This window comes from Pristiophorus japonicus, chromosome 15, assembly GCF_044704955.1.
Source record: "Pristiophorus japonicus isolate sPriJap1 chromosome 15, sPriJap1.hap1, whole genome shotgun sequence".
NCBI classification, from domain to species: Eukaryota; Metazoa; Chordata; class Chondrichthyes; family Pristiophoridae; genus Pristiophorus; species Pristiophorus japonicus.
This window is the reverse complement of record NC_091991.1, coordinates 38,737,438-38,751,592: the sequence shown is the minus strand read 5'-3', so window position 1 is coordinate 38,751,592 and position 14,155 is coordinate 38,737,438. Positions and strand designations below refer to the sequence as shown.

At 42.6% G+C, this 14,155-nt stretch overlaps 1 protein-coding gene and 1 long non-coding RNA gene across 11 annotated transcripts in view; one reads left to right on the top strand and one right to left on the bottom strand.

Annotated features, from left to right (window-relative positions):
- The window catches only part of ankrd26 (ankyrin repeat domain containing 26), a 185,982-nt gene that overhangs the window by 41,501 nt on the left and 130,326 nt on the right, over nt 1-14,155 (bottom strand). For all 10 annotated transcript variants that reach the window (XM_070900319.1, XM_070900325.1, XM_070900327.1 and 7 more), the window contains 3 exons: nt 14,013-14,106; nt 1,849-1,926; nt 238-372 (listed from right to left, as the gene is read on the bottom strand). In XM_070900319.1, coding sequence (XP_070756420.1) covers nt 238-372; nt 1,849-1,926; nt 14,013-14,106 — 307 coding nt within the window. The remainder of the gene's footprint in view (nt 1-237; nt 373-1,848; nt 1,927-14,012; nt 14,107-14,155) is intronic.
- The window catches only part of LOC139280707 (uncharacterized), a 103,483-nt gene that overhangs the window by 39,889 nt on the left and 49,439 nt on the right, over nt 1-14,155 (top strand). The gene's annotated exons all lie outside the window — the stretch shown is intronic.

Below are 14,155 nucleotides of genomic sequence, written 5' to 3'. Positions count from 1 at the left end.
ATGAATTCATTATTTGGGGAGCAATGTCTCAACCCATATATGGCACAGCTTGGTGATATAATGAAGCACATTGCTAATGTGCCCCAAGAAAACATACTTGCCAATTTGTCCAACTTGCACTATCAGCAGTAGTTCATTTTTATTACATCATGAATGATTTAAATTTATAGGATATAAGTATTTATAATATGAGAAGAGCAATATAGCACAAACGATATCAGTTCACTTTGTTTTTACCTGGCCGGCCAGGTCATCCTTTTCTCTATCCAACTGAGAAAGTCGAAGGCCAAGCTTAGATCGAGATTTCAGTTCTTCCTCCCACAGTTGATGTGAATCTTTTGCATTTTGTGACAACATAGTTTGCTTTTGTACCTAAACAAATATATGTGAAAGAAGTTCAACAAAAATAAAACTTTTGTTCTCCATACACACTAGAATTATTAGTTAATTAAATAGTGTAGACGCCTCAATTGCCTGCATTTAAATAGTTACCAAAAGTAATTTGACAGTGAAAACTTTCACAATAAAATCTAAATATTTTAAAGGTATTCTCATGCATATTCTCTCATAAACCTCTGAAACTAACTGTACATGATGATGTGGCACAGCAACTGTATTAGTGTCAGATACAATAATTATTCTAGCTGATAAATATAATCAGTCACTAGAAGCTTTAAGTGTTAGCTTAATAAAGTGACAATGATGTGCTGTGCTGTAATAAAAACAGAAAATTCTGGAAATACTCAGCAGGTCAGAAACAGAGTTAACGTTTCAGGTCGATAATCCTTCACCAAACTGGAAAAAGTTAGAGATGTAACAGGTTTTTAAGCAAGTGTAGGGTAAAGAAAGGGGAGGGGAGGAATGAACAAAAGAGAAGGTCTGTGATAGATTGGAAGGCACAAAAGATTGAGACAAAAAGAATGGTGCAAAGCAAAAGGAGATGGTAATGGGACAAGTTAAGAAACAAAAGATGAGTCTAGATAAAGTGTATATGAAGATGGCAGAGTAATCAACAGCTGCCATGGGAAAGAGAGAAAAAACATTAAAAAAAAGGGAAAAAGAAATAGGGGCAGGGGTTACAGTCTGAAATTGTTGAACTCGATGTTGAGTCCAGAAGGCTGTAAAGTTCTTAGACAGAAGATTATGTTGAGCTTCATTGGAACAGTGTATCATGAGCAGCGAATACAGTATACTAAATTGAAAGAAGTACAAGCAAATTGCTGTTTCACCTGGAAGGAGTGTTTGGAGCTCTGGACAGTGGAAAGAGAGGAGGTAAAAGGGCAGGTGTTGCATCTCCTGCGCTTGCTCGGGAAGGTACCGTGGAAAGGGGAGGGGATGCTGGGGGTGATTGAGGAGTGGGCCAGGGTGTCGCAGTGGGAGCGATCCCTTCAGAATGCTGAAAGGGGAGGGGAAAGGAAGATGTGTTTGGTGGTGGGATCATGCTGAAGGTGGCAGAAATGGTGGAGGATGATCTGTTGAACGTGGAGAATGGTGGGGTGAAAGGTGAGAACAAGGGGAACCCTATCATGGTTCTGGGAGGGAGGGGAAGGGATGAGAGCAGAAGTGCGGGAAATAGAATGGACACAATCGAGGGCCATGTCAACCATGGTAGAGGGGAATCCTCGGTTGAGGAAAAGGTAGACATATCGGAAGCACTAGTATGGAAGGTGGCATTGTCAGAACAGATGCGACGGAGAAACTAGGAGAATGAAATAGAGTCCTTACAGGAAGCGGGGTGGGAGGAAGTGTAGTCCAGGTAGTTGTGGGCTTATAGTGGATGTGCTGTGTTGTGTTGGTTGTCGGATTAAAACCATCACATCCAGATTACATAGTAAGGAAATATCAGACCTCTTGACCGAGTTGATCTTCCAAGTTAACCTTTACCCCTTGTAAACTTGTTATCAAGTCTTCCAGACGAGCACGGACCTGTGAAGACAGTATCAGAATAAATACACCATTTGGTTGTGATCTTTCAAAATTCCCCAGATTCTAGAACGGTCCCAACAGATTGGAAGGTAACAAATGTAACCCCGCTATTCAAGAAAGCAGGGAAAGAGAAAACATTCAACTACAGGCTAGTTAGCCTGACATCAGTCATCAGGAAAATGCAGAAATCCAATATTAAAGAGGTGCTAACAGGCATTTAGAAAATCAACATGGTTTTAATGAAAGAGAAATTGTGTTTAACAAATTTATTTTGAGGATGTAACTAGTAGGGTAGATAAAAGGGAACCAGTGGATATAGTATATTTGGATTTGCAGAAGACATTCGATAAGGTGCCCAGCGGGACATAAAAGGAGCCAGCGCCAACAGCGCGAGAGCAGCGGGATAAAAGGAACCTGTACTGACAGCATGAGAGCAGTAGAGCCCAGCGGGATAAACGGAATCAGCGCCAATAGTACCAACCGACCTGTGAGTGAGAGAAGTGAAAGAAAATCAAAGTGTGACATCTCCTCTGGCTGGATAGAATCTTGGAGTGGGAGGGGAAAGATCCAGTGGTCGTGGCCTACGTAGGTACCAATGACATAGGTAGGACAAACAAAGAGGTTCTGCTGAAGGAATATGAGCAGCTAGGGACTAAATTAAAAAGCAGAACCACAAAGGTAATAATCTCTGGATTTACCAAACGCAAGAGTTTGAAGGACATTCACTGGCAAATGTTGGGTAAATAGCCCAATTTTCCGTGCGAAGGCCCTTCTCCCGGGGATGTGTTGACAGATTGGAAGTGTCAGGTTTAGGCGCATGCGCTTTGTGCGCCTAAACCCAGAACTTGCGGGGCTTCTTTGGGTACGTGTGCATATCGCATATTGCGGAGAGGCCGCAATTTACGGCCCCATATGTATGTGAAAAATAAAATGTTAGAGCTTTTGACATTTAAAGTATGAAGCTTACTTTCAAAGCCAGGTTCAAAACTCATTGACAACACATGAACAGATGCATAGGAACCAAGCCACAAACTCATGAGGGCTCTACAAAGGCCAGAAGCATCAAATCAAAACCTCAATTAGCTATCTGATTTAGATCTGGGATGTTCAAAATGCTTCTCAATAATCTGAGAACATATGGATTAGATGCCAAAATGTGGCCTTGAATCTTTCCCCAATAGCTGAAGCCCAAGTCCTGAGTGTTGCTTAAAATATACATGATTGATGTGATCACCAAGTTTATACACACTATGCAATGCAGAATGCAGAACCTGTTTTTGGATCAAGTACACCAAGATCTGATTATTAAAGATAAGTTTTAATCAAGTGGCAGAGATATTCTAGTAATCGTATGAAATAAAAAGTATCAGAGAGTAAAGGAATCTGTATTACACCTGAGCACCCTGAGGATATAACTCAGGGATAAAGAAGTGTTGGGGAGGGAGTGCATTAAGGAAAATGACACTCATACATTCAACAACAACTTGTATTTATATAGCGCCTTTAATGTAGTAAAACGTCCCAAGGCGCTTCACAGGAGTGTTTTAAGACAAAACAAATAAATTTGACACTCAATCAAAAATGAACTAAACCGTAACAATTTCTAATGTTTTGGATAAATTGGCACGAAGAAGATGGCATCATAGGCATATAGGAATGTACTGGACTTTATGAAGACTTAAAAAAAAGTGGTCAAATCTGCTTAGTCTAGTGTATACAAAATACCATATCCCAAGATACTTTTCATACACCTTGAACACTTTATGCATCAGATACTTTCTCACATTTTCTGACACGAACAACCCATTGTTTCCCTTGGCAGTCCATTCTGGACATTCATCATCCTGTGCACAAAGTAGTTAAATCTAAACTTCTCATGCTTCCTCTTTTGGGTTTGAAGTAATGCCTTTTTGTTGTAAACCAGTGACTATATTAAATGTACTGATGTTGATCTTGTCGATACACTTTACATAGAAACATAGAAAATAGGTGCAGGAGTAGGCCATTTGGCCCTTCGAGCCTGCACCGCCATTCAATGAGTTCATGGCTGAACATGCAACTTCAGTACCCCATTCCTGCTTTCTCACCATACCCCTTGATCCCCCTAGTAGTAAGGACTACATCTAACTCCTTTTTGAATATATTTAGTGAATTGGCCTCAACAACTTTCTGTGGTAGAGAATTCCACAGGTTCACCACTCTCCGGGTGAAGAAGTTTCTCCTCATCTCGGTCCTAAATGGCTTACCCCTTATCCCTGGTTCTGGACTTCCCCAACATTGGGAACATTCTTCCTGCATCTAACCTGTCTAAACCCGTCAGAATTTTAAATGTTTCTATGAGATCCCCTCTCATTCTTCTGAACTCCAGTGAATACAAGCCCTGTTGATCCAGTCTTTCTTGATACGTCAGTCGCGCCAACCCAGGAATCAGTCTGGTGAACCTTCGCTGCACTCCCTCAATAGCAAGAATGTCCTTCCTCAAGTTAGGAGACCAAAACTGTACACAATACTCCAGGTGTGGCCTCACCAAGGCCCTGTACAACTGTAGTAACACCTCCCTGCCCCTGTACTCAAATCCCCTCGCTATGAAGGCCAACATGCCATTTGCTTTCTTAACCGCCTGCTGTACCTGCATGCCAACTTTCAATGACTGATGTACCATGACACCCAGGTCTCGTTGCACCTCCCCTTTTCCTAATCTGTCACCATTCAGATAATAGTCTGTCTCTCTGTTTTTACCACCAAAGGGGATAACCTCACATTTATCCACATTATACTTCATCTGCCATGCATTTGCCCACTCACCTAACCTATCCAAGTCACTCTGCAGCCTCATAGCATCCTCCTCGCAGCTCACACTGCCACCCAACTTAGTGTCATCCGCAAATTTGGAGATACTACATTTAATCCCCTCGTCTAAATCATTAATGTACAATGTAAACAGCTGGGCCCCAGCACAGAACCTTGCGGTACCCCACTAGTCACTGCCTGCCATTTAGGATCTTGAATATTTAAATAAAATCACCCAGCGTCTTCTCTTCTTTGGTGCAAACTTTCCCAGTTTCTGCAGCCTATCTTCATAACTCGGATGCCTTATCCCTATTATCAATTTAGTTGTCCTTCGCAATACTCTATTCAATGCCTTGCTGTCTTTTCCATAAAATGGTAACCCGAATTGTACATTGCATACCAGGTGGGACCAGATCAGCACTTTGTACAAACTTAGGATTATTTCCTGAAATTTGTGCTCTATTTCTCAGTTATGTAGCCCAAGATCTTATTTATTCTCTTTACTGCTGCTGCACATTGCTGTTAGCTTCCATGATCGATCCACCAGTGACCCAACTTCTATGCTGTGTCTAACATAATAGCTTAGTCGAGCATGATATCTTAGTCTATAGAGGACAAACGTATTGAGATAAAGTAGCTCAGATAATATAGCCAGTGTTCATAATCATTCCAGCAGGGTTCCGGAAAGATTTTATTTCTCTCTCTTTTTGTCCCTTCTTCACTTTATGCCAACCAATGCACTTCAGTTTCCCATCTTTTCACAGATGGATTATTTAAGGCCTGTCTGCCTGTTTCATCACAGCATCCAGCAATATTATTTTTTGCCTCCTTATTGATCTATTACCATCCATTTTTCCAGACTGTAGTAACCTCTAAAACTTTCTTTATGATTCTCAATAATAGGTTTGATTTTATGAGTCTGTGCTGGCAGCAGGGAGTTTTGCCAGTCAACAGGGTGCAACAGAAATTCAAACATGTACTGCCTGTGATTTTTTTTGACCATTACCACAAATGGGGAGAAAACCATGGGCATTCTGCACTTGAATTTCCAATTTGCAATGCAAGTGGGCAATGCAGACATGTAAAATTATCCCCAATGCGCATCCAATTTCTCTCATCATAAATCAATCTCCATTTCTTTCTTGTCCCAGGTCTTGTTCAAGGACCCTCTCGTTCATCTTTTTCCAATCCAACTAATTTCATCATACATTTGTAGCATATTGTTAAATGCCTGTTTTTGCCATTGCTATCATTTATTTAACAATTTTCTTGCTTTGGCTATCTTATTTCTCGAGTATCCAGGTAAATAATTATCTACTTGCTCTACTTCCATATTGTTCACTAGTCAATTTGTGGAATGTCCTCCTTCTTTGTGATTACCTTTGATTTCACTGCTCTTTGACCAAGCTTTTGTTCATCTTCCCAATATCTCCTTATGTGGCTCAGTGTCAAATATTTTAATAATGCTCCTGTGAAGCGCCTTTGGACGCTTTACTATGTTAAAGGCACTATATAAATACAAGTTGCGCTTATTGATTTTTCATCTATATTCTAAACTTCTCCGATTTATCTTCTCTATCTATTTTTAATTCTTTTCTATCTGTAATTGGTGCTATACCAGTGGCATATCTTAGCTTGTAATCAATTGTGCTCTGGCCTTGAACATAGCTTTTAAGTCTTCCAGACCGGGATCTCATAATTAATGCATCTGAACCATCTACAATAGAATCCCTTGGAATCTTCTTAGGCAGTCCCTCGTATCGAGGATGACTTGCTTCCACACCAAAAAGGGATGTGCTCACAAGTGTTTCAATGAAGGACCTGATATTCCAGTCCCAAACTACATATTGAAGGGTGGAAGATGCCTGTGTGTGGATTTTTTTAACGTGTGGTAGCCGTTGCACACCAGCCACCACACGGGCTTGACAGAACCAGGGCTTGGTCAGTGGCAAGGATTAACCAAGACGATTGGAGACCAGCTCTGCTGCACGGACCTCGTGCGCACACATATTGCAGTGTGGGCTGGCCCGTGTTGCCCTGTGCCTTCGCCTCTTCTGGGCCCCGATCACATCGCTCTACAATCTCTCGCTGCTCGTTAGCCCCGACCTTGCCGCTCCTCTACTCTTGCTACCTCTCCTGCTGTACCTGCCCACGCTCCAATCAGCGACCTTGATTTTGGTGACGTCCAATCCAGTCGCCCTTACCCAAGTCGTTGCCTTCCTGCACCAGCTCGTGCTGCTCCCTGAAATGGCTCCTGGGCCGTCGCGCCGTCGCACCTCCGCTCCTTTTTCACATACACATTGGGATATATCGATTTTGTGTGTGTGTGTGTGTGTGTGTGTGTGTGTGTGTGTATATAATCGACATATCCCCATGTGTGTGTGCGTGTAATTGATGTGTGCGCGTGTAATTGATATATCCCCATGTGTGTGTGTGTGTGTGCGTGTAATTGATGCGTGTGTATGTGTGCGTGTGATCAATATGTGTGTGTGTGTGTGTATAATCGATATATCCCCCTTGGAATAATGGCGTTGGATGTTAGGAGGTGATCTGCTTTATGTTGATGAGCCAATGTAATTGCCTTGTTCACTGCTTAAACTACTGTACTCCATATTTTACACGAGTGTTAGCAGGCCAACTTTCTAAAACTGTTTCTGGAGTCCAACAATTTGATACAATTGTCTCCTTTTCCTGAAGATGCTTTGCTTTTCTTCCAGTACAGCATGCTCAGCAGGTTGTGGGTTCAAATCCCACTCCAGGAACTTGAGCACATTAAAAAAATCTAGGCTGACACTCCAGTGCAGTGCTGAGGGAGTGCTGCAAGGTTGGAGGTGCTGTCTTTCAGATGAGATGTTAAACCAAGCTCCATCTGCTTTCTCAGATGGACATAAAAGATCCCATGGCACTATTTCAAAGAACAGGAGAGTTAAATCTGGTGTCCTAGCCAATATTTATCACTCAATCAACATAACAAAAAAAAAGATTATCTGGTCATTATCACAGGTGTTTGTGGGAGTTTGCTGTGCGCAGGTTGGCTGCCACGTTCCCATATTACAACAGTGACTACACTCCAAAAGTACTTCATTGGCTGTAAAGCGCTTTGAGATGTCCGGTGATCATGAAAGGCTCTATATAAATGCAAGTCTTTCTTTCCTTAATTTCAGATTATATACAGTGCAATATTGCCATCTACTGACAGAAAAACAGTACTACAAGAATGAAAAAAAAAGCCATAAGGCTAAAGAGAGATATAGCCTAAAAGAGAGGGATCATTTTATGAAATCGTATTTCTGGTGTGATACCTTGACTGCCAGGACTGCATATCAGGCATGTGCTCCACTCAATTTTCCATCCATGACAGATAGCAAATCCTAAGGAGAGTGTGTCTGAATTCCATTAAGCACACCAAGAAGGCGAGGCTTTGGTTTTCAACTTCTTAGGTACATGGATCGAAAGGCACCAAGGGTGTAAAAAGAATAGACTCCTTATTGGAAATATTGGCATTTGTCATATTCACCTTAGGTAAAGAAAATATTCACTGCTCTTTGAAGAGTTCAGCTGAGATTTCTGATCAAACATTTTGGACCTGCTTGATCCTGCTTAAATTACAGGAGACAGCCTAATTTAAATATGTTCGCGGTTCTTTATGCTGGTCATTGTAAGGTCACATTTTAGGAGCAGGAAATTTTATGCAGTAGGATTTAAAGGCCTGCGGGAACTCAAAGCAGTAAATTTTGATTACTTAAAGCAATGTCTGGAAGGGGCAGAGCAGATGGATTCTTCTCAAGGAAGTGAGATGGAGAAGCGGACCACTCTTCGCTCAGTAATAGAGGCAGCCTGGAAGAGTGGAATAAAGTAGCCACCAGTGTGAATGCCTTGTGCACAACACTGTGGACATGAAATACTTTGTTGTAAATCAAAAATCTTGTAGCACTGATGTTGATGCATGTTTTATCAGGGGATATGATTGGCAGACTTGAGTAGTAGAGTAAATCTACGACAGTGTTACTGAAGGCAATTTAGGGAGGGCAAGAGGAAAGAGGTAAACAGACCATATTATCCAATTAAGAACTGTTCCTAAATAGTGCTCATTACCAGCACTGGGTTCGGTTTTGCACCCTCTTCCTCTTGTACAAAGGGACCTTCTTCCTCTGTGACCACCATGTCACTTTGCAGGGCAAAGTTGTGACTCTTCTAACGCTTTCCGCTACTTTAACAATTTCCAGTTTCTTGGCTCTAACCGTCTCCTTTTCACTATGGACATCCAATCCATCTCTCAACCAGGACAGCCTCTGCTTCTTCCTTGAATGGAGGTACAACCAATCCCCATCCACCAACACCCTCCTTCACCTGGCTGAACTTATTCTCACATTGAACAACTTCTCTTTTGACTCCACTCACTTCCTCCAAATAAAAGGCGTTGCTATAGGAACACATATGGGTCCAAGCTATGCCTGCCTTTTCATGGGATATATGGAACATTCTTTATTCCAGTCCTACTCAGGTCCCCTCCCTCACCTTTGATGACTGTAATGTTGTTGTTTCCTGTTCTTGGCTCGAACAGGAACATTTCATCAACTTTGCTTCCAATTTCCACCCTTCTCTCGCTTTCACATGGTTCAACTCCGACGCCTCTCCATCTCCAATACAGGGGATAGGCTGTTGAGTATCATCAGCTACCTTAACTACACTTCTTCCCACCGTGTTTCCTGTAAGGACTCTATTCCTTTCTCCCAGTTTCTCTGTCTCTGCCACATCTTTTCTAACGATGCGACCTTCCATACCAGTGCTTCCAAAACATTTTCCTTTTTCATCAACAGAGGATTCCTCTCCACCATGGCTGACAGGGCCCTCGATCGTGTCCGTCTCATTTCCCGCACTTCTGATCTCACCCCTTCTCCTCCCTCACAGAACCACAATAGAATTCCCCTTATCCTCCCCTTCCACTTCACTAGCCTCCACATTCAATGGGTCATCCTCTGCCACTTATGCTACCTCCAGCGTGATGCCACCACCAAACAGATCTTTCCCCTCCCCTCCTAGAATTCCGAAGGCACCGTTCTCTCCGTGACATCTTGGCCCACTCTCAATCACCCTCAACACACCCTTCCCTTTGCCACAGCACCTTTCCTTGCAAGCGCACTGTCCAGGGCCCCAACCACTCCTTCCAGGTGAAATAGCGATTTACTTCTACTTCTTTTAATTTAGTATACTGTATTTGCTACTCACGATGCAGTCTCCTCTACATTGGGGAGATCAAACACAGATTGGGTAATTGTCTTGCAGAACACCTCCATTCAGTACACAAGCGTGACCCTGAGCTTCTGGTCGTCTGTCATTTTAATTCTCCACCTCACTCCAACTCGGCTTTCTACACTGTTCCAATGAAGCTCAAGGAACAGCACCTCATGTTTCAATTAGGCACTTTACAGCCTTCTGGACTCAAAATTGCATTCAACAATTTCAGATCATAACCACTGCTCTCATTTTTTTTTGATAGCAGCTGTTGATAATGATTCTGCTATTCCCATTTACACCTGCTCTAGACCCATATTTTGTTTCTTTACTTGTTCCATTACCATCCTCTTTTGCCATGAAATATAGAAACATAGAAAATGGGTGCAGGAGTAGGCCATTTGGCCCTTCTAGCCTGCACCGCCATTCAATGAGATCATGGCTGAACATGCAACTTCAGTACCCCATTCCTGCTTTCTCGCTATACCCCTTGATTCCCCCTAGTAGTAAGGACTTCATCTAACTCCTTTTTGAATATATTTAGTGAATTGGCCTCAACAACTTTCTGTGGTAGAGAATTCCACAGGTTCACCACTCTCTGGGTGAAGAAGTTTCTCCTCATCTCGGTCCTAGATGGCTTACCCCTTATCCTTAGACTGTGACCCCTGGTTCTGGACTTTCCCAACATTGGGAACATTCTCCCTGCATCTAACCTGTCTAAACCCGTCAGAATTTTAAACGTTTCTATGAGGTCCCCTCTCATTCTTCTGAACTCCAGTGAATACAAGCCCAGTTGATCCAGTCTTTCTTGATAGGTCAGTCCCGCCATCCCGGGAATCAGTCTGGTGAACCTTCACTGCACTCCCTCAATAGCAAGAATGTCCTTCCTCAAGTTAGGAGACCAAAACTGTACACAATACTCCAGGTGTGGCCTCACCAAGGCCCTGTACAACTGTAGCAACACCTCTCTGCCCCTGTACCCAAATCCCCTCGCTATGAAGGCCAACATGCCATTTGCTTTCTTAACCGCCTACTGTACCTGCATGCCAACCTTCAATGACTGATGTACCATGACACCCAGGTCCCGTTGCACCTCCCCTTTTCCTAATCTGTCACCATTCAGATAATAGTCTGTCTCTCTGTTTTTACCACCAAAGTGGATAACCTCACATTTATCCACATTATACTTCATCTGCCATGCATTTGCCCTCTCACCTAACCTATCCAAGTCACTCTGCAGCCTCAAAGCATCTTCCTCGCAGCTCACACTGCCACCCAACTTAGTGTCATCCGCAAATTTGGAGATACTGCATTTAATCCCCTCGTCTAAATCATTAATGTACAGTGTAAACAGCTGGGACCCCAGCACAGAACCTTGCGGTACCCCACTAGCCATTCTGAAAAGTACCCATTTACTCCTACTCTTTGCTTCCTGTCTGACAACCAGTTCTCAATCCATGACAGCACACTACCCCCAATCCCATGTGCTTTAACTTTGCACATTAATCTCTTGTGTGGGACCTTGTCGAAAGCCTTCTGAAAGTCCAAATATACCACATCAACTGGTTCTCCCTTGTCCACTCTACTGGAAACATCCTCAAAAAATTCCAGAAGATTTGTCAAGCATGATTTCCCTTTCACAAATCCATGCTGACTTGGACCTATCATGTCACCTCTTTCCAAATGCGCTGCTATGCCATCCTTAATAATTGATTCCATCATTTTATCCACTACTGAGGTCAGGCTGACCGGTCTATAATTCCCTGTTTTCTCTCTCCCTCCTTTTTTAAAAAGTGGGTTTACATTGGCTACCCTCCACTCGATAGGAACTGATCCAGAGTCAATGGAATGTTGGAAAATGACTGTCAATGCATCCGCTATTTCCAAGGCCACCTCCTTAAGTACTCTGGGATGCAGTCCATCAGGCCCTGGGGATTTATCGGCCTTCAATTTCCCCAACACAATTTCCCGACTAATAAGGATTTCCCTCAGTTCCTCCTCCTTACTAGACCCTCTGACCCCTTTTATATCCGGAAGGTTGTTTGTGTCCTCCTTAGTGAATACCGAACCAAAGTACTTGTTCAATTGGTCTGCCATTTCTTTGTTTCCCGTTATGACTTCCCCTGATTCTGACTGCAGGGGACCTATGTTTGTCTTTACTAACCTTTTTCTCTTTACATATCTATAGAAACTTTTGCAATCTGTCTTAATGTTCCCTGCAAGCTTCTTCTCGTACTCCATTTTCCCTGCCCTAATCAAATCCTTTGTCCTCCTCTGCTGAGTTCTAAATTTCTCCCAATCCCCAGGTTCGCTGCTATTTCTGGCCAATTTGTATGCCACTTCCTTGGCTTTAATACTATCCCTGATTTCCCTTGATTGCCATGGTTGAGCCACCTTCCCTTTTTTATTTTTACGCCAGACAGGAATGTACAATTGTTGTAGTTCATCCATGTGGTCTCTAAATGTCTGCCATTGCCCATCCACAGTCAACCCCTTAAGTATCATTCGCCAATCTATCCTAGCCAATTCATGCCTCATACCTTCAAAGTTACCCTTCTTTAAGTTCTGGACCATGGTCTCTGAATTAACTGTTTCATTCTCCATCCTAATGCAGAATTCCACCATATTATGGTCACTCTTCCCCAAGGGGCCTCGCACAACGAGATTGCTAATTAATCCTCTCTCATTACACAACACCCAGTCTAAGATGGCCTCCCCCAGAGTTGGTTCCTTGACATATTGGTCTAGAAAACCATCCCTTATGCACTCCAGGAAATCCTCCTCCACCGTATTGCTTCCAGTTTGGTTAGCCCAATTTATGTGCATATTAAAGTCACCCATTATAACTGCTGCACCTTTATTGCATGCACCCCTAATTTCCTGTTTGATGCCCTCCCCAACATCACTACTACTGTTTGGAGGTCTGTACACAACTCCCACTAACGTTGTTTGCCCTTTAGTGTTCTGCAGCTCTACCCATATAGATTCCACATCATCCAAGCTAATGTCCTTCCTAACTATTGCATTAATCTCCTCCTTAACCAGCAATGCTACCCCACCTCCTTTTCCTTTTATTCTTTTCCTTTTATTCTATCCTTCCTGAATGTTGAATACCCCTGGATGTTGAGTTCCCAGCCCTGATCATCCTGGAGCCACGTCTCTGTAATCCCAATCACATCATATTTGTTAACATCTATTTGCACAGTTAATTCATCCACCTTATTACGGATACACCTTGCGTTAAGACACAAAACCTTCAGGCTTGTTTTTTTAACACCCTTTGTCCTTTTAGAATTTTGCTGTACAGTGGCCCTTTTTGTTCTTTGTCTTGGATTTCTCTGCCCTCCACTTTTCCTCATCTCCTTTCTGTCTTTTGCTTTTGTCTCCTTTTTGTTTCCCTTTGTCTCCCTGCATTGGTTCCCATCCCCCTGCCATATTTGTTTAACTCCTCCCCAACAGCACTCGCAAACACTCCCCCTAGGACATTGGTTCCGGTCCTGCCCAGGTGCAGACCGTCCGGTTTGTACTGGTCCCACCTCCCCCAGAACCGGTTCCAATGCCCCAGGAATTTGAATCTCTTCCTGCTGCACCTGCCTTCCACCCTTTCACAGACCTTCACGTTTGTTCTTTCCTTGCCTCTGTACTTGCTTAAAACTGGTTACATCTCTAACTTTTTCCAGTTCTGATGAAAGTTCATCCACCTAAAATGTTAACTTTATTTCTCTCTCCACGGATGCTGCCTGACTTGCTGAGTATTTTCAGCATTTTCTATTTTTATTTCAGATTTCGAGCATCCGCAGCGTTTTGCTTTTGTATCAATACCTGTACTTTGCAAAAACAGATTGAAATTAGTGCATATTGTATATGTTCTCCATCCTTAAGCTGCAACTAATTGTTTGAATGCTGCCACTGTGATGTCAATGTAACTGGATTTTTCCAATATAACAAAGCGCAAGAACTGGCTGGCATTGCTTACATTCAGAAAATCATACTTTACTTAAAGACAGCATCCACAGCTAAGTGCAATCAATACAATGATGTTTTAGGATATTCATACTTACTGACTCAGTCTCCTGAAGCTCTTTTTCCATTAATTCAGATTTGTTTGTCTGTTGTTTTGCAACAGACTCCAATTTTGCATTTTCAATCTCTAATCTGAAACAGTAAGCAGGGGTGAGACAGGAAGTTTTCTCCATTTTAATGC